The sequence below is a fragment of the Oncorhynchus nerka genome, linkage group LG26 (genome assembly GCF_034236695.1).
Source record: "Oncorhynchus nerka isolate Pitt River linkage group LG26, Oner_Uvic_2.0, whole genome shotgun sequence".
NCBI classification, from domain to species: domain Eukaryota; kingdom Metazoa; phylum Chordata; class Actinopteri; order Salmoniformes; family Salmonidae; genus Oncorhynchus; species Oncorhynchus nerka.
Genome location: NC_088421.1, coordinates 41,640,485 through 41,668,399, shown reverse-complemented (window position 1 = coordinate 41,668,399; position 27,915 = coordinate 41,640,485). Strand labels below are relative to the sequence as shown.

Genomic DNA, 27,915 nt, shown 5'->3' with positions numbered 1-27,915 from the left:
TGATCTTTTTTAACTAATTGGTATTTTGGCCAATCAGATCTGAAATACATCTGACGTGATTGGTCAAAAGATCAATTGGTGAATGACACATCAGAATGTGTCTGCCTGTCTAAACACAGCCATGGTGTGTTGTCTGTGTCTTACCCTCTAAAACCCACCAACCTTTCTTTTCAGGCCCAAGGTTTCCGTTACCCTAGACCGGCCTCTGTGCCCCCATCTCCGTCTCTGTCGCGCCACTCCTCCCCCCGCCAAAGCGAGGCGGAAGAAGATGATGACCGCTATGATGAAGATGCAGAGGCAGAGAAAGACCGCTTGAACATCCGCCAGCCCTTGACCCTGCCTAGTAAAAAGGGTCCCTCCTTGCCTTACACCCTGCCAGGTGCCAATGGAGAGAAGAACTGACTGTCTCACACACACAACATACACAAACGGACATATGCTGATACTCACTACACACACACGTTACAAACACGGCACTCTTATCTTGACCGTCTCCACTTCCATAATATAGATCTGACAACTGCTGAAGAGATGAGCTCTTTACAGTATGTTATTCATCCAGCAGCCGGAACGTCTTCCAAACCTACATGCAGCTCCGCCTCTGTGGGCATCCTGTACTGACATGGAGGAGGAGAGGGAAAGGATGGCTAGCCGGGTGATGTTTCCTTGAGTTAAAGAGCCCAGCTTTGAGATAACAAAGTGGGGTAACTTGGAGTATATAGGAGGGTTACCTCTGGTCATTAATCTAGGTTACCTCTGGTCATTAATCTGGGTTACCTCTGGTCATTAATCTGGGTTACCTCTGGTCATTAATCTGGGTTACCTCTGGTCATTAATCTAGGTTACCTCTGGTCCACAGGAGGCTGCTGAGGGAGGATCAGCTGGAATAATGGCTGAAACAATGTGTTTGATACCATTCCAGGTATTCTGCTCCAGCCATTACCACAAGCCTGTCCTCCCCAATTAAGGTGCCACCAACCTCCTGTGCTCTGGTCCTTAATCTAGGAATTTTGTAAATCCTTGCCAGTGTTGACTAACATGAGTTGTAACTGAGGCTAATATAACCAGTGGTATCATCAGGATAAAGAAACTAGGGCTAATTAGTCTTGCTAACAAGGGCAAAGGCACTGGCCCACTATGTCATAGTCACACAACCAACCCAACAGCAGCAATTTTCCTGTTCAGACACTGAAGCAGTAACAGCAACCTGTTTAAACAGCAGCAGCACTTTTCCTGTCACACTGTAGCAGTAACAGCAACCCAACCAGCAGTAGCACTTTTCCTGTCACACTGTAGCAGTAACAGCAACCCAACCAGCAGCAGCACTTCCCTGGGCTAGGAAACCAATAAGTAACACATTTAGAGCTGGGCCCATAGAGTTAGACTAGATAGATGTACTGTATATAGCCCGTTTTCTGCATGGACATTGCCATTGAGGGCTTCTACCACATATACTAAGATGAGTCCTCTTTCTAACTCTATGGCTGAGCCTCAGAACGTCCTGCTGAAGAGCCTCCTGCTGAAACAGGCTCCCATTCGTTCAGAGATTCAGACCTTTCTGTGGGCGTTGTCATCGTCTCTGGGCCTTGTACTGTATTAGAACCGGCATTACTGTGTGTAAAAACTGTTGATTGGTCACCTTTTAACCTTTCAGTCAGTGAGCCTGTGTTTGAGTGTTTTTCTTTGTGTGTATGTGTGTGTGTTTGATGGAACACTGATTCTGCCTGCACTCTGAGGTTTAGGTAAATAGGTGGGGCTTCCGTCCTGAAAAGCTAGTGGTGTTTTTAGACAGCAGACTGTATTAGAGAGGAGCGAAGGGAAAAGGTCACAGGTTTGGGTGGATCCTATTCCCAGCGGTGCACAGCCAGAAACCAAGATGAGTTGATCCAGATCCCACACTGTTGTGTCAGTTTGTTTGTTACAATCACACACCAGAGGAAGAGAAAATAAAGTCTATTCTATGTATTAATGATGAAACACAGGACTCCTCTCTTTTGTTGGGGTTTTACTACAACAGGAAATACTGTGAGAGCTTGAAACTATAAGGTTCTATCTGCACGTTTGGTTATTGACATTTGGTTATTCCTTGTTCTGTACAATGTTCTCTACATAGAGTACTATATAACTCAATTCATGTTAACCTCAAAAGAATACAAGATACAATTCATTCATTCAAACCAATTAGGCTTCAGAACCTTATTTTTGCAGATAGAACCTTCTAGTTTTAAGGTCACAATGGTGTGTGTGGTGTCAACACCAAGGCACTACATAAATATCCTCATACATTACTGTTAACATGTATTGCAGCTCAGTAGTGGATGTAACTGCATAAGAGCTGTAAAATATGTGGGTTGTTGCTAGACGATTGCTAATGAATGTGGTGCCTGCCATCACCCTGAGAGAGTTGCTCATTTAACTTGTTACTTCACAAAGGCATGTTTTAATTTGTAGAGAAAAGGAGGGAAGTGCTGCTGGGATACAGTAGTAGGATGAAGGTGCAACATTTGATTCCCCAGAATTGTAGATGCAAACTTGAAGGTTTTGTCATCCTGATACAGTCACACCATGTTATATGAAGCAAGCCCATCTTTGTTAATCCTGATACAGTCACACCATGTTATATGAAGCAAGCCCATCTTTGTTAATCCTGATACAGTCACACCATGTTATATGAAGCAAGCCCATCTTTGTTAATCCTGATACAGTCACACCATGTTATATGAAGCAAGCCCATCTTTGTTAATCCTGATACAGTCACACCATGTTATATGAAGCAAGCCCATCTTTGTTAATCCTGATACAGTCACACCATGTTATATGAAGCAAGCCCATCTTTGTTAATCCTGATACAGTCACACCATGTTATATGAAGCAAGCCCATCTTTGTTAATCCTGATACAGTCACACCATGTTATATGAAGCAAGCCCATCTTTGTTAATCCTGATACAGTCACACCATATTATATGAAGCAAGCCCATCTTTGTAATCCTGATACAGTCACACCATATTATATGAAGCAAGCCCATCTTTGTACATCCTGATACAGTCACACCATATTATATGAAGCAAGCCCATCTTTGTTAATCCTGATAGTCACACCATATTATATGAAGCAAGCCCATCTTTGTTAATCCTGATAGTCACACCATATTATATGAAGCAAGCCCATCTTTGTTAATCCTGATACAGTCACACCATGTTATATGAAGCAAGCCCATCTTTGTTAATCCTGATACAGTCACACCATGTTATATGAAGCAAGCCCATCTTTGTTAATCCTGATACAGTCACACCATGTTATATGAAGCAAGCCCATCTTTGTTAATCCTGATACAGTCACACCATATATGAAGCAAGCCCATCTTTGTACATCCTGATACAGTCACACCATATTATATGAAGCAAGCCCATCTTTGTAATCCTGATACAGTCACACCATATTATATGAAGCAAGCCCATCTTTGTAATCCTGATACAGTCACACCATATTATATGAAGCAAGCCCATCTTTGTACATCCTGATACAGTCACACCATATTATATGAAGCAAGCAGAACTTTGCTCACACATGACCAGTAACTGCAGACACAGCCACTGCAGACTGTTCAGCACCATAGTGTTGTGTAGTGTGTTTCAGTACCGTAATGTTGTGTAGTGTGTTTCAGTACCGTAGTGTTGTGTAGTGTGTTTCAGTACCATAGTGTTGTGTAGTGTGTGTTTCAGTACCGTAGTGTTGTGTAGTGTGTGTTTCAGTACTGTAATGTTGTGTAGTGTGTTTCAGTACCATAGTGTTGTGTAGTGTGTTTCAGTACCGTAGTGTTGTGTAGTGTGTTTCAGTACTGTAATGTTGTGTAGTGTGTGTTTCAGTACCATAGTGTTGTGTAGTGTGTGTTTCAGTACCATAATGTTGTGTAGTGTGTGTTTCAGTACCATAGTGTTGTGTAGTGTGTGTTTCAGTACTGTAATGTTGTGTAGTGTGTGTTTCAGTACCATAGTGTTGTGTAGTGTGTGTTTCAGTACTGTAATGTTGTGTAGTGTGTGTTTCAGTACTGTAATGTTGTGTAGTGTGTGTTTCAGTACTGTAATGTTGTGTAGTGTGTGTTTCAGTACCATAATGTTGTGTAGTGTGTGTTTCAGTACCATAGTGTTGTGTAGTGTGTGTTTCAGTACTGTAATGTTGTGTAGTGTGTGTTTCAGTACTGTAATGTTGTGTAGTGTGTGTTTCAGTACTGTAATGTTGTGTAGTGTGTGTTTCAGTACCGTAATGTTGTGTAGTGTGTGTTTCAGTACCGTAGTGTTGTGTAGTGTGTGTTTCAGTACCATAGTGTTGTGTAGTGTGTGTTTCAGTACCATAGTGTTGTGTAGTGTGTGTTTCAGTACCATAATGTTGTGTAGTGTGTTTCAGTACCGTAGTGTTGTGTAGTGTGTGTTTCAGTACCATTGTGTAGTGTGTGTTTCAGTACTGTAATGTTGTGTAGTGTGTGTTTCAGTACCATAATGTTGTGTAGTGTGTGTTTCAGTACTGTAATGTTGTGTAGTGTGTGTTTCAGTACCGTAATGTTGTGTAGTGTGTTTCAGTACCATAGTGTGTTTCAGTACTGTAATGTTGTGTAGTGTGTTTTCAGTACCATAATGTTGTGTAGTGTGTTTCAGTACCATAGTGTTGTGTAGTGTGTGTTTCAGTACTGTAATGTTGTGTAGTGTGTGTTTCAGTACCGTAGTGTTGTGTAGTGTGTGTTTCAGTACCGTAATGTTGTGTAGTGTGTGTTTCAGTACTGTAATGTTGTGTAGTGTGTTTCAGTACCATAATGTTGTGTAGTGTGTGTTTCAGTACCATAGTGTTGTGAGTGTTTGGTTGGTAGAGGGAAATGTCTTCTGAAATAGCTCCCTCTTCAGCACAAGTAAACCCGGCCTCCATGTCCCTTACACACTGAGAGAAGAAAAGGAGAGGATGGACCGTTAGACAACACAACCCTTCATGTTCTTACACTGATTCATGCGAGAGACACACACACACCCTTCTACAGCAGAACCCACCCAGTAAGCTGCTCCAGAAAGAGTTGTAGGTGGCACTCCCAGTTACAGCTCCAAGTTTGGCTGGGTTCCTCCTCACTGTATGCACTGTGAAGCCATTGGCACCAGTAACCTCCACCTCCACCACATGGTAATCACTTAGTCTATTAGAGGGAGAGAAGCCATTGGCACCAGTAACCTCCATCTCCACCACATGGTAATCACTTAGTCTATTAGAGGGAGAGAAGCCATTTGCACCAGTAACCTCCACCTCCACCACATGGTAATCACTTAGTCTATTAGAGGGAGAGAAGCCATTGGCACCAGTAACCTCCATCTCCACCACATGGTAATCACTTAGTCTATTAGAGGGAGAGAAGCCATTGGCACCAGTAACCTCCACCTCCACCGCATGGTAATCACTTAGTCTAGGAGAGGGAGAGAAGCCATTGGCATCAGTAACCTCCACCACATGGTAATCACTTAGTCTAGGAGAGGGAGAGAAGCCATTGGCACCAGTAACCTCCATCTCCACCACATGGTAATCACTTAGTCTATTAGAGGGAGAGAAGCCATTGGCACCAGTAATCTCCACCACATGGTAATCACTTAGTCTAGGAGATGGAGAGAAGCCATTGGCACCAGTAACCTCCACCTCCACCACATGGTAATCACTTAGTCTAGGAGAGGGAGAGAAGCCATTGGCACCAGTAACCTCCACCTCCACCACATGGTAATCACTTAGTCTAGGAGATGGAGAGAAGCCATTGGCACCAGTAACCTCCACCTCCACCACATGGTAATCACTTAGTCTAGGAGATGGAGAGAAGCCATTGGCACCAGTAACCTCCACCACATGGTAATCACTTAGTCTAGGAGATGGAGAGAAGCCATTGGCACCAGTAACCTCCACCTCCACCACATGGTAATCACTTAGTCTAGGAGATGGAGAGAAGCCATTGGCACCAGTAACCTCCACCTCCACCACATGGTAATCACTTAGTCTAGGAGATGTAGAGAAGCCATTGGCACCAGTAACCTCCACCTCCACCACATGGTAATCACTTAGTCTAGGAGATGGAGAGAAGCCATTGGCACCAGTAACCTCCACCTCCACCACATGGTAATCACTTAGTCTAGGAGAGGGAGAGAAGCCATTGGCACCAGTAACCTCCACCTCCACCACATGGTCATCACTTAGTCTAGGAGAGAGAGAGAAGTCATTGGCACCAGTAACCGGCACCAGTAACCTCCACCACATGGTAATCACTTAGTCTAGGAGATGGAGAGAAGCTGTTGTGTGACTATGACATAGCGGGCCAATGCCTTTGCCCTTGTTAGCAAGACTAATTAGCCCTAGTTTCCTCTAAGTTTTGTACACTTGACTCAGTGCCAACCTTTCTAAAAAAGATGCTGTGTAGAAGTTTGGGGGTGAATTAAGTTCTTGCACAACTGTGCTTCAGAGAGCAGGGGTTCCTTAATTGAACTGTATTTTGTAACACTAGGGGCAGAACAAGTCCACCTAATTGCTTGTTCTGCCCATAGTGTTACAGTGATTCCCATTGTAAAAGAGCACTCTGAATCTTGGGTTATTTATGAAGTTTTGCTTACGCCGTATCCGACACAATCTCCCCCTGGACGCCAGCGAAACCCAGGGTCCCCGCTGCGATGGCCGCTGCCGCCATGGTGTTGACGTTGTTAGGGGCGACAGGACAGAGCTCTGCCACGGATCCACTGAATAAGACCCGCCTCCCCTCATCCTCTGTCCAATCAGACAGCACGTCTCCTGTTAGACGGAAACATGACGGGTGCTTGGACATCCGGATGAACAGTGCCTTCAAGCAAACAACAAGAGGAGGGGCGTGAGATTAGTAAAGAAAGAGGAGAGGAACAGAGGCAGAGGAGGGATTTAGAAAACTTGTGTTTTGTACATCAGTAATACAACAGAAACTCTAAGGTTCGTTGGACAAAGTCTATGGGGAAATGAATGACGTTTTTGTAGGGGTTTTGGGAAAATGCAGAAAATAAAGTCTATGTAACAGCATTCTGTCCACTACAACCATTCTGTATGCTTTATGTAACAGCATTCTGTCTAGTACAACCATTCTGTATACTCTATGTAACAGCATTCTGTCCAGTATAACCATTATGCATGCTCTATGTAACAGCATTCTGTCCACTACAACCATTCTGTATGCTCTATGTAACAGCATTCTGTCCACTACAACCATTCTGTACAACAGCATTCTGTCCATACAACCATTCTGTATGCTTTATGTAACAGCATTCTGTCTAGTACAACCATTCTGTATGCTCTATGTAACAGCATTCTGTCCAGTATAACCATTATGCATGCTCTATGTAACAGCATTCTGTCCAGTACAACCATTCTGTATGCTCTATGTAACAGCATTCTGTCTAGTACAACCATTCTGCATGCTCTATGTAACAGCATTCTGTCCAGTATAACCATTCTGCATGCTCTATGTAACAGCATTCTGTCCAGTACAACCATTCTGTATGCTTCTATGTAACAGCATTCTGTCCAGTACAACCATTCTGCATGCTCTATGTAACAGCATTCTGTCCACTACAACCATTCTGTATGCTTTATGTAACAGCATTCTGTCTCGTACAACCATTCTGTATGCTCTATGTAACAGCATTCTGTCCAGTACAACCATTCTGCATGCTCTATGTGACAGCATTCTGTCCAGTACAACCATTCTGTATGCTCTATGTAACAGCATTCTGTCCAGTATAACCATTATGCATGCTCTATGTAACAGCATTCTGTCCACTACAACCATTCTGTATGCTCTATGTAACAGCATTCTGTCTAGTACAACCATTCTGCATGCTCTATGTAACAGCATTCTGTCCAGTATAACCATTCTGCATGCTCTATGTAACAGCATTCTGTCCAGTACAACCATTCTGTATGTTCTATGTAACAGCATTCTGTCTAGTATAACCATTCTGCATGCTCTATGTAACAGCATTCTGTCCAGTACAACCATTCTGTATGTTCTATGTAACAGCATTCTGTCTAGTATAACCATTCTGCATGCTCTATGTAACAGCATTCTGTCTAGTATAACCATTCTGTATGCTCTATGTAACAGCATTCTGTCCAGTATAACCATTCTGTATGCTCTATGTAACAGCATTCTGTCCAGTATAACCATTCTGCATGCTCTATGTAACAGTATAACCATTCTGCATGCTCTATGTAACAGTATAACCATTCTGTATGCTCTACTCTGACATTTCAGAAGATTAGAAATAGAGAACAATGACCTTCTTCACCTTTAATAACAATCTGAATTGAATCTCATATTAATGAGGTCAACACATTCTCTTATACTAACTCTTATATATTAACTTAACTATCTACATAACGTAACCAACTTAACTATTAACTATGCTATCCCTTATAAATGAACATATTGTATTTGTTAAGTCCTCTTTCCTCCTCCCGCCTTCCCTGCACCTTTAAAGATCCACTATCATTGAGTCTCAGGATATCCTGGCCTCCCCACAATGCACCACTGGGGACATATAGGGTCCTCCCATGATGCTCTGCAGCCTGGCGCAGTTCCTGGTTCAGCCGTGGGTCTGAGAGGGCTGAAGGAGAGCCCACCTAAAACAGAGGCAGACAGAGAGAGCGAGAGAGGGAGGGTGTAGTAGTTACCTCATTTCTGGTGCACAGCGTAACAAATGACTTTAAAAGAAAGAAGAGAGATCTTACAAGAAAATGGGCCTTAGAGAGGAATTGGACTCCAAAGTCTTTTACAATTTTGGGATGACACACCTCCACAATCACATCAGCACCCCTAGAACACACACACACACACGTTACTTGTGCACATGACATAACACACATTACAGTGTGTGTGTGTGACGTGGCTCTCTACCTGTCTGTAAAGTCTGGGAGGTTGTGTAGAATGAGCTCCTCAGCCACTGATTCCCTGAGTTTGTCAGTGTTTCTGTTCCACACAAAGACCAGTGTCAGGCCCACCTGGGCCCCTTCTCTCTGGAGCCGCTCCACAAGGTACTGCCCTGGAAGTTCAACACGTTCACCTTGAATGGGCAGCGTTTACACAGGCAGAACAATTCTGATATGTTGTCCACTTACTGGCAAAGAGCTGATCTGATTGGTCAAAAGACCAATTGGTGAAAGGAATATCAGAATTGGGCTGCCTGTGTAATCACAGGAGGTTGGTGGCACCTTAATCGGGGAGAACAGTCTTGTGGTAATGACTGGAGCGATATTAGTGGATTGGTAACAAGCATATAAACATGGTTTCCAGGTGTTCGATGCCATTCCGTTTGCTCCGTTCTGGCCATTATTATGTAGTATTGAGTACTACATACAGTAGTAGGCAATACAAACTGAAAACCATGAATACAACAAAAGGCCTATCATAAATATACAATCAACATTATGAATACCAGTAGGTACAGATGTAGGATCTAAATTTGATCACCCTGTTGCAGGACAACTTGTAGTGTATTTCAGTTTTAAAAAGTCTTCTGAAGTTTGTAATTTCCACTCTGAAATTTCAGACTTGATTTTCCCTAACAAAAAAATGTATCACCCCCCCACAAAAATGTCCTTTTATAATAATCCACATAATAATGCACATTTCCTGTTGCTGCAGGATTATTTTCCTGCTGTAGCAAACTGGTTCAAATTAAGATCCTACATCTGTAGATAAAAGGTCAAACAGAACATGAACCTGGTGAACTCTCCGCCCAATCAGTACATTAGTTGATCAATTAACAATCAGACAGAGAAGAAACCCAGCAGTACTTAGGCCCTCGAGAGCCTGGAAATGAATGACCCTGTTGTAAAGTGGTATGATTTACGAAGATGGGACCTACTGACACAGACTGACCACAGCAATCAACCCAGGAACTGCAGCTGAAAATGAGCCGGCTGGCTAAAACTGGCACTTTTATAGTAATGTTGATGAATGTGCATCTTCCCTGTAAAACCACATTTAATAAATGAATCCATTCCACAGTGAGAACATATGAGATGTGGTGAGGAGGGAGGAAGACAGGGGAATACAACACTGACCTACATGTCCATATCCCACAACTCCAATTCTCATCACTGGCAACATGTCAGTCATGGTTCCTGGTGAGAAAGAAGACAAGTATATGAGTTGATAATTCCCACTGCCAGTGGAGCTCTCCTTCTCTCATGACCTCACACCTCACTCCACCCACCTCCCCATGACCTCACACCCACTCCCCCACCTCCCCATGGTGCCAGAGAGACTGCTCTCACACCTCACCCACCTCCCCATGACCTCACACCTCACTCCACCCACCTCCCCATGACCTCACACCTCACTCGACCCACCTCCCCATGACCTCACACCTCACTCCACCCACCTCCCCATGACCTCACACCTCACTCCACCCACCTCCCCATGGTGCCAGAGAGACTGGCTCTTCAAACTATCCATGACCCCTCTGACCCGGCCAATGATTGCTTGCCAGGGTTCAGGTTGTTAGGAGGCTGGACACCTGAACATCCTCACTTCCTTTCCAGGTCAGAGCCTCACTATAGATTTATACAGCCTTCCTTCTCTCATTGGGCCATCAGCTATTCTATTATTTACAGCTTTATCATTGTTTCTATTCTCTCTCTCTCTCTCAGCTCTTCATCTTTTCAAGGCCTTCTCTTAGTACCTAGACCCTATCTACTCTGGTGGTCCTCAAAACTCTCCAACAACGTTTACTGCTACTCACCGGTGAATTCCTCTCCCTGCTCTCGTTCTCTCTTTCTCTCCAAACCTTCTCCTTCGCAATCTACATTCCAACTGACACCCCTTCTCAGAGGATTGTGGGAAAGGTAGGGGTCAAAGTCAGACTCTGAGAGAATATGTTAATTATTAGTCCCTGTATCAGTGAAATTGTTGTGGGTTTTGTTTTTGAACCCACACATTTTCACAAAGTTTAGCAGCTGTGCAAGGAAGAGCTGGCAGTGACAGGAAACTACCTGAACAAGTCATAGATTATGGACAAACCGAATGATAACTATACTGCCGTTATCTGACTGATAATATATTTGATGGATTTTATCTATATTTTGATCAACACAATTTCTGTTGGTCTTGTAATGGACACAGCAAAGCCTATGAGCTGCGCGACACACGGAAGTGATTACAACTGAATGTGGGACAATGTAATGTACACAGTAGCCTAAGTCACATGCTGCCTCCAGTGGCAACACAGTGGTAGAAGCATCAAATGAATACCATTACAACATTGTCTGTGTGTGACGTCATACCGGCATCCTGCTTGTTAATGTCCTATTCTGCCCTTAGATCACCTGACCCGACAGGCCAGTTGACTGTCTTGGTGGTAGGGTTCTGGGTTCACTACAAGTTCACTATTGTTCATAGAACTAGGGTTATAGAACCCTTAGTGTTGGTATGACTGAATGTATCTACTGCCACTGTGTGGACAAACTAAGTACTGCTGGTGACTGTTGCATACAGTGGTGGATAGACACACTTTAAGTAGAGTGAGTCGCTCTATTCCTCAAACTGTATCACATACCAACTAATACTTGTCTTTATTTACAACCTTGAGGCAGGAGATGATGAGAAGAATGGTTTTGATGAGATGCTGATAGAGATTGTATATTGTACAGGGATTGTTGTAGGACTGTCCCCAAGGTAATAGCCATGCTATCTGACATTGGCTACTGACACAAGTCCTTATTCTGCATGTCAGAGGGACATATTTGTAGCCTGGTCCCAAATCTGTTTGCACTTTTGACTACTAAATTCCACTAGGAATTGGCAGTAGAGCCGAGACAGACTGGCACCCAGGCTAGCATATTTGTTCTACATAATATATATTTTCTAAATATCTGAACGTTCCACAGCGTTGTGCCCTACTGAACACAGCCTTGTTCAGAGTCATGTGTTCTACTGAACACAGCCCGGTTCAGAGCCATGTGTCCTACTGAACACAGCCCGGTTCAGAGCTATGTGTCCTACTGAACACAGCCTGGTTCAGAGTCATGTGTCCAACTGAACACAGCCTGGTTCAGAGCCATGTGTCCTACTGAACACAGCCCGGTTCAGAGCTATGTGTCCTACTGAACACAGCCCGGTTCAGAGTCATGTCTTAATACATGGCTCTGGCCCAGTTCAACTTCACCCTCAAGTTGATGATGTCACTTATCTGGTCTAGTTGAATGGGCCAAGGGTCACTACTGGCAGAGTTGAAAAGTAAAACTGAGAGGAGGAGACATTGGGCATTGATTATAACTGAGCAATCTGACAGATAACGTGTCACTGTGATTGCTCCAAAGTTCAATGTCGACCGGCACCAAGAGACAGGGACACACTCAGACAGACTGAACCAGTGGAGAGAGAAGAGACAGAGAAGTCCAGAGGAGAAGAGAAACACATGAAATCCTCTGCAAGGAGGCAGGACTGAAGGAAACCGGTACAGCCCAGATACACACAGCTCTTGGTTCTGAGAGAGATGGACATCCTTGAAACAGCCGCCTATGACCGAAGACAGCGCAGGAACACGGTATGATCCTTACCTCTAATCTCACACACGCACACACACACGCATGCATGCACACATGCACACACACACACACATGCATACACACACTTTTTTGTGTTAATGTATAATAATGTAATTATTTTAAATCTCTCATTAACTACCTCCCTTCTTCCTCTCCTCCTCTCCTCTTCCTTCCTTCCTCCCTCTTCCTCTCTCTCTCTCTCTCTCTCTCTCTCTCTCAGTACTGTGTTCTGCTACTCTCTCTCTCGCCGTTCTTCCTGGCCATCGCTGTCTACTTCTATCTGTGGATCCCTGACTCCTCCCCCTCCATCTTCGCTGCGGCTATTAAGGCCGCCCCTGTCATCTCATTGGCTCTCCTGGTGTTGAGCTACAAAGGGGGGAGGAGTCTCCTCGGCGTGGCGGGGGGCCTGATCTTCTCGGCAGGCGGAGACTGTTGCCTTATATGGCCCGAGCTGTTTCTCCATGGTAATGAGAGCTTTTTCTACTGCTACTGATAAAGTCCTGCAGACACTGCAGACATGGCAGATAGCCTAGAGGTTAGAGAGGGCAGGCCAGAAACTGGAGGGTTGGCAGTTTGAATCCCATGTCTGACTGGATGTCACTGGAGGGTTGGCAGTTTGAATCCCATGTCTGACTGGATGTCACTGGAGGGTTGGCAGTTTGAATCCCATGTCTGACTGGATGTCACTGGAGGTTCGGCAGTTTGAATCCCATGTCTGACTGGATGTCACTGGAGGGTTGGCAGTTTGAATCCCATATCTGACTGGATGTCACTGGAGGGTTGGCAGTTTGAATCCCATGTCTGACTGGATGTCACTGGAGGGTTGGCAGTTTGAATCCCATGTCTGACTGGATGTCACTGGAGGGTTGGCAGTTTGAATCCCATATCTGACTGGATGTCACTGGAGGGTTGGCAGTTTGAATCCCATGTCTGACTGGATGTCACTGGAGGGTTGGCAGTTTGAATCCCATATCTGACTGGATGTCACTGGAGGGTTGGCAGTTTGAATCCCATGTCTGACTGGATGTCACTGGAGGGTTGGCAGTTTGAATCCTGGATGTCACTGGAGTTTGTATCCCATGTCTGACTGGATGTCACTGGAGGGTTGGCAGTTTGTATCCCATGTCTGACTGGATGTCACTGGAGGGTTGGCAGTTTGAATCCCATGTCTGACTGGAGGGTTGGCAGTTTGAATCCCATGTCTGACTGGATGTCACTGGAGGGTTGGCAGTTTGAATCCCATATCTGACTGGATGTCACTGGAGGGCTGGCAGTTTGAATCCCATATCTGACTGGATGTCACTGGAGGGTTGGCAGTTTGAATCCCATGTCTGACTGGGGTTGGCATTTGTCACTGACTGGATGTCACTGGTTGGCAGTTTGAATCCCATATCTGACTGGATGTCACTGGAGGGTAGGCAGTTTGAATCCCATATCTGACTGGATGTCACTGGAGGGTTGGCAGTTTGTATCCCATATCTGACTGGATGTCACTGGAGGGTTGGCAGTTTGTATCCCATGTCTGACTGGATGTCACTGTAGGGTTGGCAGTTTGAATCCCATATCTGACTGGATGTCACTGGAGGGTTGGCAGTTTGAATCCCATATCTGACTGGATGTCACTGGAGGGTTGGCAGTTTGAATCCCATATCTGACTGGATGTCACTGGAGGGTTGGCAGTTTGAATCCCATGTCTGACTGGAGGGTTGGCAGTTTGAATCCCATGTCTGACTGGATGTCACTGGAGGGTTGGCAGTTTGAATCCCATATCTGACTGGATGTCACTGGAGGGCTGGCAGTTTGAATCCCATATCTGACTGGATGTCACTGGAGGGTTGGCAGTTTGAATCCCATGTCTGACTGGATGTCACTGGAGGGTTGGCAGTTTGAATCCCATTTCTGACTGGAGGGTTGGCAGTTTGAATCCCATGTCTGACTGGAGGGTTGGCAGTTTGAATCCCATGTCTGACTGGAGGGTTGGCAGTTTGAATCCCATGTCTGACTGGAGGGTTGGCAGTTTGAATCAGTTTGAATCCCATTTGAATCCCATCTGACTGGAGGGTTGGCAGTTTGAATCCCATGTCTGACTGGAGGGTTGGCAGTTTGAATCCCATGTCTGACTGGAGGGTTGGCAGTGTGAATCCCATGTCTGACTGGAGGGTTGGCAGTTTGAATCCCATGTCTGACTGGAGGGTTGGCAGTTTGAATCCCATGTCTGACTGGAGGGTTGGCAGTTTGAATCCCATGTCTGACTGGAGGGTTGGCAGTTTGAATCCCATGTCTGACTGGAGGGTGGCTGGTGTGTAATGTTATTGTACTCTGACATACTTCAATGACTATAAACCATGTATGGCTAATATGGTAAGGTATGCCAGCAGCATACCACCCTGCATACCACTGCTGGCTTGCTTCTGAAGCTAAGCAGGGTTGGTCCTGGTCAGTCCCTGGATGGGAGACCAGATGCTGCTGGAAGTGGTGTTGGAGGGCCAGTAGGAGGCACTCTTCCCTCTGGTCTAAAACAATATCCCAATGTCCCAGGGCAGTGATTGGGGACGCTGCCCTGTGTAGGGTGCCGTCTTTTGGATGGGACATTAAACGGGTGTCCTGACTCTCTGAGGGCATTAAAGATCCCATGGCACTTATCGTAGGGGTGTTAACCCTGGTGTCCTGGCTAAATTCCCAATCTGGCCCTCAAACCATCACGGTCACCTAATAATCCCCAGTTTACAATTGGCTCATTCATCCCCTGTAACTATTCCCCAGGTCGTTGCTGCAAATGAGAACGTGTTTACCTGGTAAAATAACATATAAATAAATGGTGCCATCAACTGCTGTTGTGCACTTGAGCAAGACACTCAACCCACAACTGCTGCTCTTGGGGTGTTGCACTGCAGCTGACTGTCTGCTCCAACCGCTCTGCTTGTCTTGTTGGGGAGGATAAAGCACATAGACAAATCTCTATTTCAGGTGGAATACAGGCAATAAAGTAATGTTGTTGTCTCTCTAATCCTCTCCTCAGGAATGGCCTCCTTCGCCTTGGCCCACCTGCTCTACTCCCTCACCTTCCTCTCCACTCGTTACTCCTCCCCCAGCTCCTCCTCTCCCCTGTCCTACTTCTTCTGCCTGCTCCTGTGGCTGCTGGGGGGAGGCCTCTATGCTTACCTCTTCCCTTTCCTGCAGAAGACACCGGACGCGGCCGCCCTGACTCCCGGCGTCGGGGTGTACGTGGCTCTGATCGTCCTGATGGCTACGCTGGCGGTTCGCACCCGCCGACCGCTGATCATGCTGGGCAGTTTGATCTTCATGACCTCTGACCTGACGCTGGCGCTGCAGACCTTCAAAGTGACGGAGCACCTGGAGCACGGCAGGCACATCGTCATGACGACGTACTACCTGGCGCAGCTGCTGATCGCCGTGGGTGACATCAAGGCCGCGGAGGGCGGGGATGAGTTTGCCAAATGGAAGAAATCTTAGTTATGGGGTTATGTCAGATAGGGGCCAGGTCCCAATTTTCCACTCTGCTCCCGAAGTGTACAAACAACTGTCCCCTTTCTCACATGGACTTTACAATGGTGGAAACTCCCTCCAGCCAATTCCTACTTATACTACGCTCATGCTTTTAAATCAATGACAGGGAGTGTTCAAGTGCACAATTCTGGAAAAGGGTGAAGAATCGGGACGTTGCCATGGAAAGCAAACTCGGGACTACCGTTCTTTGACTAGTCGGCAGCTATAGGAACTTCAGGCTGTTTGTTGAGACTAGACTGAGGATGAGGCAGAAAGAAGTTGAAAAAGGAAGATTCCCCCAAAGAAAATCCTCTTTATTAAACTAAACCTCAGAGTATCAGGACAGTCTGTCCGTTTGTTGAGAAAACTCAGGGATGGGAAACATAACCACTGCCATGAGGTTGACATGACAGTACTTTCCATAGTCCAGAATAAAGTTAGAAATATCATTCTCCTTCACTTTGTCTGTGAAAACAGTCCTACGGTCTTAAAGACATAATTTGAGATGTGATGCACTTCCCTTGTTAGTTGTGATTTATCAAACACATTCTGTATAACGGTCTGTTGATATGAAGAGACGATTCTCAGAAATGAAGTCCCTTATGAAAAAATAAAATGTTTATTTATTCATGATGAAATGGGGATGAAAAATAAACAAAGTTGTGTTACATATTTCATGTTATTTCAGACGTAAGAACTCTGCAAAAGTCACCCATTATGTTTATAGACACAGACAAGACAGAAACATCAACAAACATCAACAAACGGTGGATATTCTGAATGAAAGACAGTCATTAAAGCCAAACACAAGAAGCCAACAGAAATGCCTTATGGGTAGTGAAACATGATCAAAATGGATTCTAATAAAACATCTGACTAATGAAGCTGAAAGCTGCTAAATAGGTAACACTTTATTTTACAGCCTAATTACCTGCTATTTATTCAGAAACATAAGAACTATTTTATGTAGTTTAACAGTGTAAATTACTTAGTGTTACCCAATAACTAGTTGTATTTGTTAAAATTATTTACCAAGTGACAAGAGGATACCAATTATTACCAAGTAACGCCACACTATGCCAGATATATAAATGGTGACGGGGCTGTGAAATCACATTACCACTAACTGTTACATCTGATATTTTATGTGTGGAATCTGAGGGATTGTTGGGCCAGAATCCAAAGGTCAAGGCTTCTCTAATCTGTTCTCTTCTACAGCTTAACAGCAACAGGGGGGAGTACATCACAAACAGGATCAGATAACCTGAAGAAATGTTCAGAAATGACTTACGGTGCTATCAGAAAATAAAATATTGTATCTTTATTCAACCAGGAAAACACCTTTGAAGTTAGAAACCTCTTTTGCAAGAGGTCAGCAGGAAGTAGTCAGGTGTAGATCATAATGAACATAATGATATAGACTGGACATGGTAGAAGTGACTGAACACAAGAGATAGAAGTTTATCTGCGTCGCCTGGTGACAGTGTTTAGTGAAGCACCCTCTGCTCTCTAAAGCCTGCTACACTCTTAGATCCAGCCACCCTGTAACATGGGTCTAGATGGACAACGACATCAGCATATTTTCCTCAAGGAGTTAATTTTTAAAAAATTATGTCCTCCTATGTCTCCTAGCCAATGATGGCACTGCAGGAGAAGTGGAGGACCAGTTGGATTTCAGCGATCCATTCCACTGTCGTCAGGTTGCCGTCTGCAGAAACAAGCAGAACGCAAGCGCTTGCAGAACTCCAACTCTTCCTATAAAGAGGAGACCAGAGGAAGGAAATAAGACAAGATGCAGCCAAGTAACAATATATACCTGGCAAAAGACTGGAGAATCAATACATTATTCCATGTTATTAGCCATGCACCTTGAGAGAGGGGAAAGACCGGTGGGAAGAGTATGAGGGCCAGAATGAAAAGGTGCTTTTAGAGAGATGGAGAGGAGACACATGGGGAGTGACAGAGGGGTGGTATTAGACATGGAGAGGAGACACATGGGGAGTGACAGAGGGACAGTATTAGAGATGGAGAGGAGACACATGGGGAGTGACAGAGGGACAGTATTAGAGATGGAGAGGAGACACATGGGGAGTGACAGAGGGGCGGTATTAGAGATGGAGAGGAGACACATGGGGAGTGACAGAGGGACAGTATTAGAGATGGAGAGGAGACACATGGGGAGTGACAGAGGGACAGTATTAGAGATGGAGAGGAGACACATGGGGAGTGAGATGGAGAGGAGACAGGGGAGGGACAGTATTAGAGATGGAGAGGAGACACATGGGGAGTGACAGAGGGGTGGTATTAGAGATGGAGAGGAGACACATGGGGAGTGACAGAGGGGCGGTATTAGAGATGGAGAGGAGACACATGGGGAGTGACAGAGGGGCGGTATTAGAAATGGAGAGGAGACACATGGGGAGTGACAGAGGGGCGGTATTAGAGATGGAGAGGAGACACATGGGGAGTGACAGAGGGGCGGTATTAGAAATGGAGAGGAGACACATGGGGAGTGACAGAGGGGCGGTATTAGAGATGGAGAGGAGACACATGGGGAGTGACAGAGGGGCGGTATTAGAGATGGAGAGGAGACACATGGGGAGTGACAGAGGGACAGTATTAGAGAGATGGAGAGGAGACACATGGGGTGGTATTAGAGATGGAGAGGAGACACATGGGGAGTGACAGAGGGACAGTATTAGAGATGGAGAGGAGACACATGGGGAGTGACAGAGGGACAGTATTAGAGATGGAGAGGAGACACATGGGGAGTGACAGAGGGACAGTATTAGACATGGAGAGGAGACACATGGGGAGTGACAGAGGGGTGGTATTAGACATGGAGAGGAGACACATGGGGAGTGACAGAGGGGTGGTATTAAGGCTTCAGATGGAGTCTAGCCAAACCACTGTGCTGCCTCCTCCCTTCAAAGACAGTTGCTTGAAAAACGAGAAAAAAGCACCAACAGTCCCATTTGTCCATCTTGAGATGCTGTAGTCAGTTTACACTTCCTCAAAATAGTCTGAATTCATCTACGATAACTTAAGAAATGTTATTACTTTTGACGTTTAGTCGCGCAATTTTACATCTAGTTAATATGTTTGGTGAAGTATTTTTAAAAAAAAAAAAATGTGCATGTGAACGAGTCTGTCTGTCGTTGAATGATAAACACTTCATTTAAGACTGACGAAGGGGCGTAGACTTCTGCTACCGAAATTCACTTTGCCTCGAGAAAAAGGTCATGAACAGCCGAACCCTCGCCGAAGACCAAAAACATCACAAAACCTCATAATATAGACAAACTGTTCCGGATGGGAAGCAATCGGACTTTAGAGAGATGGAGAGGTTCATGGGTCACATGGGAAGCGAAAGAAGGAGAAGAGTGGAGAAAAGTGTGTAGGGGTACCAACCTGACACTCCTCTCTCCCCTGCAGATCTTCAGCCCGCTGGTTGAGCATCTCCTCCAGCCCCAAGGTGGGGCTCTGACAGTCCCTCAGACCCAGAGGACTCTCCTCCACCAGGCTACAGACAGAGACTTTTTGTTTTATTGAAGCTCCATTGAGAAAGTTAAGACATTTTCTGTGTGTTCACATGTATTACCAGCAGAGGGCGCCGAGCACGTGCTCGTGGAAGGAGGAGTGAGGCGTGCGTAGAACGGACACCAGCTGTTGCACCATACCCATGGAGAGAACTGTATCTGAGAGAGGGAGAGATAGTACATTGCCACACAAGGACACATTTATTTAGTTATGATCCAAATAACCCAGTTCAAATCATTTCTTACATCAGGGGGGACAAAGCATGATCGTCTCTAAACACCACCAATAACAACACACAGCTGCAAACAGAGACAGTCGCTAGACACCACCAATAACAACACACAGCTGCAAACAGAGACAGTCGCTAGACACCACCAATAACAACACACAGCTGCAAACAGAGACAGTCGCTAGACACCACCAATAACAACACAGCTGCAAACAGAGAGTCTCTAGTCTCCACCAATAACAACACACAGCTGCAAACAGAGACAGTAACAACACAACACACAGCTGCAAACAGAGAGTCTCTAGTCTCCACCAATAACAACACACAGCTGCAAACAGAAACAGTCTCTAGACACCACCAATAACAACACACAGCTGCAAACAGAGACAGTCGCTAGACACCACCAATAACAACACACAGCTGCAAACAGAGAGTCTCTAGTCTCCACCAATAACAACACACAGCTCAACCAATAACAACACACTGCAAACAGAGACAGTGCAAACAGAGACAGTCGCTAGCTGCACCACCAATAACAACACACAGCTGCAAACAGAGACAGTCGCTAGACACCACCAATAAAACAGACCAATAACAACAGCTGCAAACAGAGACAGTCGCTAGACACCACCAATAACAACACACAGCTGCAAACAGAGAGTCTCTAGTCTCCACCAATAACAACACACAGCTGCAAACAGAGACAGTCGCTAGACACCACCAATAACAACACACAGCTGCAAACAGAGAGTCTCTAGTCTCCACCAATAACAACACACAGCTGCAAACAGAGACAGTCGCTAGACACCACCAATAACAACACACAGCTGCAAACAGAGACAGTCTCTAGTCTCCACCAATAACAACACACAGCTGCAAACAGAGACAGTCTCTAGACACCACCAATAACAACACACAGCTGCAAACAGAGACAGTCTCTAGTCTCCAAATGAGTCTCGCAGTCAGACAGAGAGGACCTGTTAGTCACACACACCTTTATGCTCTGGGTGGACTGTGAGCAGGTTGAGGAGTAAGAAAGATGACTTAGTCCTCAGTTTCTCGTTGTCAGACTGCATGCCTCTCATCAGCACAGAGAAGCCATCGTGAGAGAGGAAGGCCCGGAGACCTACTTCCTGCTCCCGCACCAGACCTGATGGAGAGAGAAAGAGTTACTGTGTGGTACTTCACTGATGCTCAGATCTAAATTAACTCCTATCAGCAACACCCAGGCCAGCAGAACTTCACTTAGATCTGAGAGGAACAGGAGATAGTAGCAATATTTTAACCTTGCCTTTTGATAGGCTAGAGTTCTCTCTCATGATTCAGGATTTACCCAATGGTGGAATGTGCTCCCCATATGGTTTGTATCTATCCAAGCGGCAACACTTACAGGAAACAGCGTAGAGGGCCTTCACTCGAACGGTGGGGTGGGGATCTGAGTCAGTCAGCTGTAGCAGTTTGGGTAGCGCCCCCTTGCTGAGTAAGTGGCACTGCACTTGGGGCATGTTCTGGGCACAGGAGGCGATGAGCTGGGCACCACGCCACCTTACGCTGCCCTGAGGATGGTTCAAGCACTGCGACATACACAGGTCCAACCCACCCAGGGTCATCAGGTCTGACACACAGACAGACCAGAGACAATACACACAGGATTATTATTAATGAAGAGAACGTGTCATTCATGTCCATGTAGATCTGTCTTCACTATAATATACAGTGCATTAGGAAGGTATTCAGACCCCTCCGACTTTTGACACATTTTGTTACATTACAGCCTTACTCAAAAATGTATTACAAATGTTTTTCATCACACACTATACCCCATAATGAGTAAACTGGTATTTAGAAATGTTTGCAAATATATTAAAAATAATAAACAGAAATACCTTATTTACATAAGTATTCAGACCCTTTGCTATGAGACTCGAAATTGAGCTCAGGTCCATCCTATTTCCATTGATATTCCTTGAGATGTTTCTACAACTTGGAGTCCACCTGTGGTAAATTAAATTGATTGGACATGATTTAGAAAAGGCACACACCGGTCTATATAAAGGTCCCGCAGTTGACAGTGCGTGTCAGAGCAAAAAACCAAGCTATGAGAATGAAGGAAAATTCCTTAGAGCTCCGAGACAGGATTGTGTCGAAGCACAGATCTGGGGAAGTGCACCAAAAAATGTCTGCAGCAATGAAGGTCCCCAAGAACAGTGGCCTCCATCATTCTTAAAATGGACGAAGTTTGGAACCACCAAGACTCTTCCTAGAGCTGGCTGCCCAGCCAAACTGAGTAATTAGGGTAGAAGGGCCTTGGTCAGGGAGGTGACCAAGAACCAGATGGTCACTCTGACAAAGCTCCAGTTCCTCTGTGAAGATGGGAGAACCTTCCAGAAGGACAACCATCTCTGAAGTACTCCACCAATCAGGCCTTTATGGTAGAGTGGCCAGACAGAAGCCACACCTCAGTAAAAGTAGTGAAGGCCCGCTTGGCGTTTGAAAAAAGGCACCTAAAGACTCTCAGACCATGAGAAGTAAGATTATCTAGTCTGATGAAACCAATATTGAACTCCTTGGCCTGAATGCCAAGCATCACATCTGGAGGAAACCTGGCACCATCGCAACAGTGAAGCATGGTGGTGGCAGCATCATGCTGTGGGGATGTTTTTCAGTGGCAGAGACTGGGAGATCAGTCAGGACCGAGGGAAAGATGAACGGAGCAAAGTACAGAGAGATCATTGATGAAAACCTCCTCCAGAGCGCCCAGAACCTCAGACTGGGGCGAAGGTTCACCTTCCAACAGGACAACGACCCTTAGCACACAGCCAAGGAGTGGCTTCAGGACAAGTCTCTGAAAGTCTGAGTGGCCAACCAGAGCCCAGACTTAAACCCGATTGAACATCTCTGGAGACCTGAAAATAGCAGTGCAGCGACGCTCCCCATCCAACCTGACAGAGCTTGAGAAGATCTGCAGTGAAGAATGGGAGAAATTCCCCAAATACACATGTACCATGCTTGTAGCGTCATACCCAAGAAGATGAGGTACTAATCGCTGTGAAAGGTGATTGAACAAAGTACTGAGTAAAGCGTCTGAATATTTATGTAAAATTTCAGTTTTTTTTGCTTTGTCATTATGGGGTATTGTACGTAGTTTAATCCATTTTAGAATAAGGTAACAAAATGTGAAAAAAAGGTCAAGGGGTCCGAATGCTTTCCGAATGCAATGTATAAAACTACAGCAACTTAAAGTTGAATTTGATATTGTTTTAACTAGGGTCCATCAAAGACAGTGGAATCTTTCATTTGGGTCACAAGCTGAAGTGTAATTTCTTTACATCAGCACCTGTTTCTTGGCATGTCTTACCTCTGGCATTGTCTAGGTTCTCACACAGCTCTGAGAGAAACTCCAGTGCCCCTTCTGTCTCCCCCTCTTCATCCTCTCCTTCCTCCTGTCCCTCTCTCCCCCTCTCACACCCTCCATCTCTCAGCAGAACACGCATACACTCCTTCATCTGTTCCACCTCGCTGTTCTGTCCTTTGGCCACTTCCGCAAGAGCTCCTTTCAACCATTCTTTCCTCTGTAACAAGTGACATTACGGTCCATGTAAAATTGGTTGTCAATGTAACAAGTGACATTACGGTCCATGTCAAATTGGTTGTCAATGTAACAAGTGACATTACGGTCCATGTCAAATTGGTTGTCAATGTAACAAGTGACATTACGGTCCATGTCAAATTGGTTGTCAATGTAACAAGTGACATTACGGTCCATGTCAAATTGGTTGTCAATGTAACAAGTGACATTACGGTCCATGTCAAATTGGTTGTCAATGTAACAAGTGACATTACGGTCCATGTCAAATTGGTTGTCAATGTAACAAGTGACATTACGGTCCATGTCAAATTGGTTGTCAATGTAACAAGTGACATTACGGTCCATGTCAAATTGGTTGTCAATGTAACAAGTGACATTACGGTCCATGTCAAATTGGTTGTCAATGTAACAAGTGACATTACGGTCCATGTCAAATTGGTTGTCAATGTAACAAGTGACATTACGGTCCATGTCAAATTGGTTGTCAATGTAACAAGTGACATTACGGTCCATGTCAAATTGGTTGTCAATGTAACAAGTTGTTGTGAGATCTGCTGATCTGCTAATCTACACAGTCATCTGTAATGAAGACGACCTGGGAGGTGACTAAGAAAGACCATTACCTCCTCTGACATGGGTTCAGGGAGGGCGGGTCCATCTGCAGCAGAGCCAGCCTCCACAGCCAATCGAAGGACACCCTGGAGGTTTTGGGGATGTCTCCTGTTGCGTTGGTCTTCTGCCATGATGCTCTGTGCTGATGAGAAAAATGGGTGAAATTATTCCAGAACTTGTTTGTCAATGTATTATTCCCCAAATTTGGCACTGAATTGTGGTCAGAAAGCAAAATCAACCTCTGCACTTAGTAACGTTCAATTAATTGCAATTAGGGTTCCAAACTGCTCTACAAGTTCTGACATACCATCAGTATTATGCTATAGTCTATTGATAACTTGAATTACTAATTTTAGCCAGATCTCCAGGAAGCAGCTACGGGGCATTAAAAGAGCCGCAGGTTCCTGACCACGGACACATTCCATTCTCAAATAAATCACCTAACCACAGCCCGATTTGGTATTACAGTAGTTGTAACGAACGTTAGCTAGGTAAGTGACGAAGAATATGACTTTTTATCCCTGATACTAGGCCTAGCTAACAGCGAGCAAGTTGCTGGCTATGAAAGTTGTCACACAAATATCAAGCACATACAGAATAACGTTAGCTGGGTAGGTTTAGCTATTTTGAGAGCTACGGCAAAGCTATCGTACTAGCTACTGTTAGCACAGTAAACAACATGTCAGGCAGTTTGACGTAGCTGGGCTGCTCTTTTTACTCGCCTGTTTGTTCAAAACGCCGAGTGTCACAATGTTAACGTTGATTCTTATTTCGCTGCCCTTTAATACTGTACAAGAATGTAACGGTACTAGAACATTCTAGTTGAGTCCGAAGCTAATTGCTGTGCGTAGAATCATCATGCGTTTCAGAGGAAGCCATTCTTCTTCTTCTGTGGGTTTCATGGCGGACTACAACCCCAAAAGGTGTATTGCCGCCACCAACTGGATAGGATCAAATCAAATGTTATTTGTCACATGCGCCGAGTTCAACAGGTGTAGAGTGAAATGCTTACTTACAAGCCCTTAACCAACAATGCAGTTTTAAGAAAATATATATATTTTTTAAATAAGAGATAAGAATAACAAATAATTAAAGAGCAGCAGTAAATAACAATAGTGGAGCTATATACAGTGGGACCCGGAACAGAGTCAATGTGTCAATGTGCGGGGGCACCGGTGTCGAGGTAATTGAGGTAATATGTACATGTAGGTAGAGTTATTAAAGTGACTATGCATAGATAATAACAGAGTAGCAGAAGCATAGTGGGGGGGCAGTGATGCAACCCGTCAGGATGCTCTTGATGGTGCAGCTGTAAAACCTTTAAAGGATCTGCCGACCCATGCCAAATCTAGTCCACAATCATCTCCTTTGTCTTGATTACGTTGAGGGAGAGGTTGTTGTCCTTGCACCACACGGTCAGGTCTCTCACGTCTCATCGTTGTCGGTGATCAGGCCTACCACTGTTGTGTCGTCAGCAAACTTAATGATGGAGTTGGAGTTGTGCCTGGCTGTGCAGTCATAAGTGAATAGGCAGTACAGAAGGGGACTGTGGACTCACTCCTGAAGGCCCCCATGTTGAGGATCAGCGTGGCGGATGTGTTGCTACCTCAAATCAAATCAAATTTATTTATATAGCCCTTCGTACATCAGCTGATATCTCAACGTGCTGTACAGACACCCAGCCTAAAACCCCAAACAGCAAGCAATGCAGGTGTAGAAGCACCTACCTACCTTTACCACCTGGGTGGTAAAAAATATTCTGTACGTTTCTACACAAATATGGGCAGTCAGTAATAGTTAGCTAGCTATAATAGACAACACAGACGAAGCACTCTCAGTTCATTGGATATCCCATCACACTTTTTGTTGTGTGACCCGTCAGGAAGTTCAGGATCCAGTTGCAGAGGGAGGTGTTTAGTCCCAGGGTCATTAACTGCGGTATGCAGTGATGAGCTTTGCACTATGGTGTTGAAATCTGAGCTGTAGTCAATGAATAGCATTCTCACATAGGTGTTTCTTTTGTCCAGGTGGGAAAGGGCAGTGTGGAGTGCAATAGAGATTGCCTCATCTTTGGATCTGTTGATGCGGTATGCAGATTGGAGTGGGTCTAGGGTTTCTGGGATAATGGTGTTGATGTGAGCCATGACCAGCCTTTCACAGCATTTCATGGCTACAGACGTGAGTGCTACGGGTCGGTAGTCATTTAGGCAGGTGACCTTAGTTTTCTTGGGCAGAGGGACTATGGTGGCCTACTTGAAACATGTTGGTATTACAGACTCCGACAGGGAAAGGTCGAAAATGTCAGTGAAGACACTTGCCAGTTGGTGAGTGCATGCTCGGAGTACACGTCCTGCAATCTGACCAGCGGCCTTGTGAATGTTAGCCTGTTATAAGGTCTTACTCACATTGACTGCGGAGAGCATGATCACACAGTCGTCCAGAACAGCTGATGCTCTCATGCATGTTTCAGTGTTACTTGCCTCGAAGCGAGCATAGAAGTGATTTAGCTTGTCTGGTAGGCTCGTGTCACTGGGCAGCTCGTGGATGTGCTTCCCTTTGTAGCCTGTAATAGTTTGCAAGCCCTGACACATTCGACGGGCGTCGGAGCCGGTGTATTACAATTCCATCTTATTCCTGTATTGACGCTTTGCCTGTTTGATGGTTCGTCGGAGGGCATAGAGGGATTTCTTATAAGCTTCCGGGTTAGAGTCCCGCTCCATGAAAGCGTCAGTTCTACCCTTTAGCTCAGTGCAAATATTGCCTGTAATCCATGGCTTCTGGTTGGGGTATGTACGTACAGTCACTGTGGGGACGACGTCCTCGATGCGCTTATTGATAAAGCCAGTGACTGATGTGGTGTATTCCTCAATGCCATCGGAAGAATCCCAGAACATATTCCAGTCTGTGCGGGCAAAACAGTCCTGTAGTTTAGCATCTGCTTAATCTGACCACTTTTTTATAGACCGAGTCACTGGTGCTTGCTGCTTTAATTTTTGCTTGGAAGCAGGAATAAGGAGGATAGAGTTATGGTCAGACTTACCAAATGGAAGGCGAGGGAAAAATTTGTACGCATCTCTGTGTGTGGAGTAAATGTGGTCTAGAATTGTTTTCACTCTGGTTGCACATTTAACATGCTGATAGAAATTAGGTGAAACTGATTTAAGATTCCCTGCATTAAATTACCCGGCCACTAGGAGCTCCACCTCTGCATGAGCATTTTCCTGTTTTCTTACGGCGGAATACATCTCATTGAGTTCAGTTTTAGTGCCAGCCTTGTTCTAGTGGTATGTAGACAGCTACAAAAAATACAGATGAAAACTCTCTAGGTAGATAGTGTGGTCTACACAGCCCCAACCCTACTTGTCTACTTGAAACTTCCTTTGAAGTTAAGTAATTCTACTTAAGGTCAGTATCGTCCAATACTGAGTTTTGTAAGTCAGTTCGTTACGACGTACTGGAAGGATGGGTATGTGTTACCTTCATGCCCACTTGCCCAGTAACAGGAGAGAAGCACTGGACTTAAGATGGTGGACTTTGTGGCCTTTTTAGCTATGGTAATTAATGGCACTGCCAAGGTGGAGAGAAGGTCCAGGAAGATATAAATCATTGTGGATGCAGCAGAGCGGTTCCTGGGGCTGAAATATTTCTTATCAAAGGAGTTAAATGGAATATTGTCACAAGCCGTTTACCACCCTCTCAGGCCCTAGAGCCTGAGAAAGGAGATATGGAGAATTGAAAGAAGGAAGAAGTGGGAGTTTTGTTTTGTCAATGTACTATTTTTATTTGGGTGGATTAAATTAGTTTCCCTACCACGTATGGATTTTCTTTTTACCTTGTTTTGGTTTCAACCCATC

At 45.0% G+C, this 27,915-nt stretch overlaps 4 protein-coding genes across 10 annotated transcripts in view; 2 read left to right on the top strand and 2 right to left on the bottom strand.

Moving 5' to 3' along the window:
* Positions 1 to 1,977, top strand: part of gys1 (glycogen synthase 1 (muscle)) — a 33,876-nt gene extending 31,899 nt beyond the window's left edge. For all 3 annotated transcript variants that reach the window (XM_065010723.1, XM_065010721.1, XM_065010722.1), the window contains exon 16: positions 175 to 1,977. In XM_065010723.1, the coding sequence (XP_064866795.1) occupies positions 175 to 402 (228 nt within the window). In that variant the 3' untranslated portion in view covers positions 403 to 1,977. The remainder of the gene's footprint in view (positions 1 to 174) is intronic.
* On the bottom strand, positions 1,797 to 11,159 carry aspdh (aspartate dehydrogenase domain containing). 3 transcript variants are annotated; one of them, XM_065010727.1, is made up of 8 exons: positions 10,781 to 11,148; positions 10,101 to 10,160; positions 8,932 to 9,097; positions 8,766 to 8,850; positions 8,508 to 8,657; positions 6,626 to 6,849; positions 5,039 to 5,178; positions 1,797 to 4,931 (listed from the first exon to the last, which is right to left on the bottom strand). In XM_065010727.1, exons 2-8 carry the CDS (start codon positions 10,153 to 10,155, stop codon positions 4,894 to 4,896), a joined length of 858 nt encoding a protein of 285 aa, XP_064866799.1. In that variant the 5' UTR covers positions 10,156 to 10,160; positions 10,781 to 11,148; the 3' UTR covers positions 1,797 to 4,893. The 3 variants fall into 3 exon arrangements, with proteins under 3 accessions (XP_064866799.1, XP_064866800.1, XP_064866801.1); XM_065010728.1 differs by having other exon boundaries at positions 8,932 to 9,076; positions 10,781 to 11,144; XM_065010729.1 differs by lacking the exons at positions 1,797 to 4,931; positions 5,039 to 5,178 and adding an exon at positions 6,170 to 6,289 and having other exon boundaries at positions 10,781 to 11,159.
* Positions 11,160 to 12,327: 1,168 nt separating this feature from the next.
* tmem86b (transmembrane protein 86B) lies at positions 12,328 to 17,690 on the top strand. The gene is made up of 3 exons (XM_065010709.1): positions 12,328 to 12,583; positions 12,805 to 13,048; positions 15,604 to 17,690. The coding sequence occupies exons 1-3, from the start codon at positions 12,533 to 12,535 to the stop codon at positions 16,056 to 16,058; spliced, it is 750 nt and encodes a 249-aa protein (XP_064866781.1). The 5' UTR covers positions 12,328 to 12,532; the 3' UTR covers positions 16,059 to 17,690.
* hspbp1 (HSPA (heat shock 70kDa) binding protein, cytoplasmic cochaperone 1) lies at positions 16,688 to 24,970 on the bottom strand. 3 transcript variants are annotated; one of them, XM_065010708.1, is made up of 8 exons: positions 24,784 to 24,970; positions 24,073 to 24,203; positions 23,219 to 23,432; positions 21,251 to 21,475; positions 20,855 to 21,010; positions 19,693 to 19,783; positions 19,503 to 19,614; positions 16,688 to 17,846 (listed from the first exon to the last, which is right to left on the bottom strand). In XM_065010708.1, the coding sequence occupies exons 2-8, from the start codon at positions 24,190 to 24,192 to the stop codon at positions 17,766 to 17,768; spliced, it is 999 nt and encodes a 332-aa protein (XP_064866780.1). In that variant the 5' UTR covers positions 24,193 to 24,203; positions 24,784 to 24,970; the 3' UTR covers positions 16,688 to 17,765. The 3 variants fall into 3 exon arrangements, with proteins under 3 accessions (XP_064866780.1, XP_064866778.1, XP_064866779.1); XM_065010706.1 differs by having other exon boundaries at positions 19,693 to 19,789; positions 24,784 to 24,968; XM_065010707.1 differs by having other exon boundaries at positions 19,693 to 19,789; positions 24,073 to 24,198; positions 24,784 to 24,968.
* Positions 24,971 to 27,915: the final 2,945 nt, after the last annotated feature.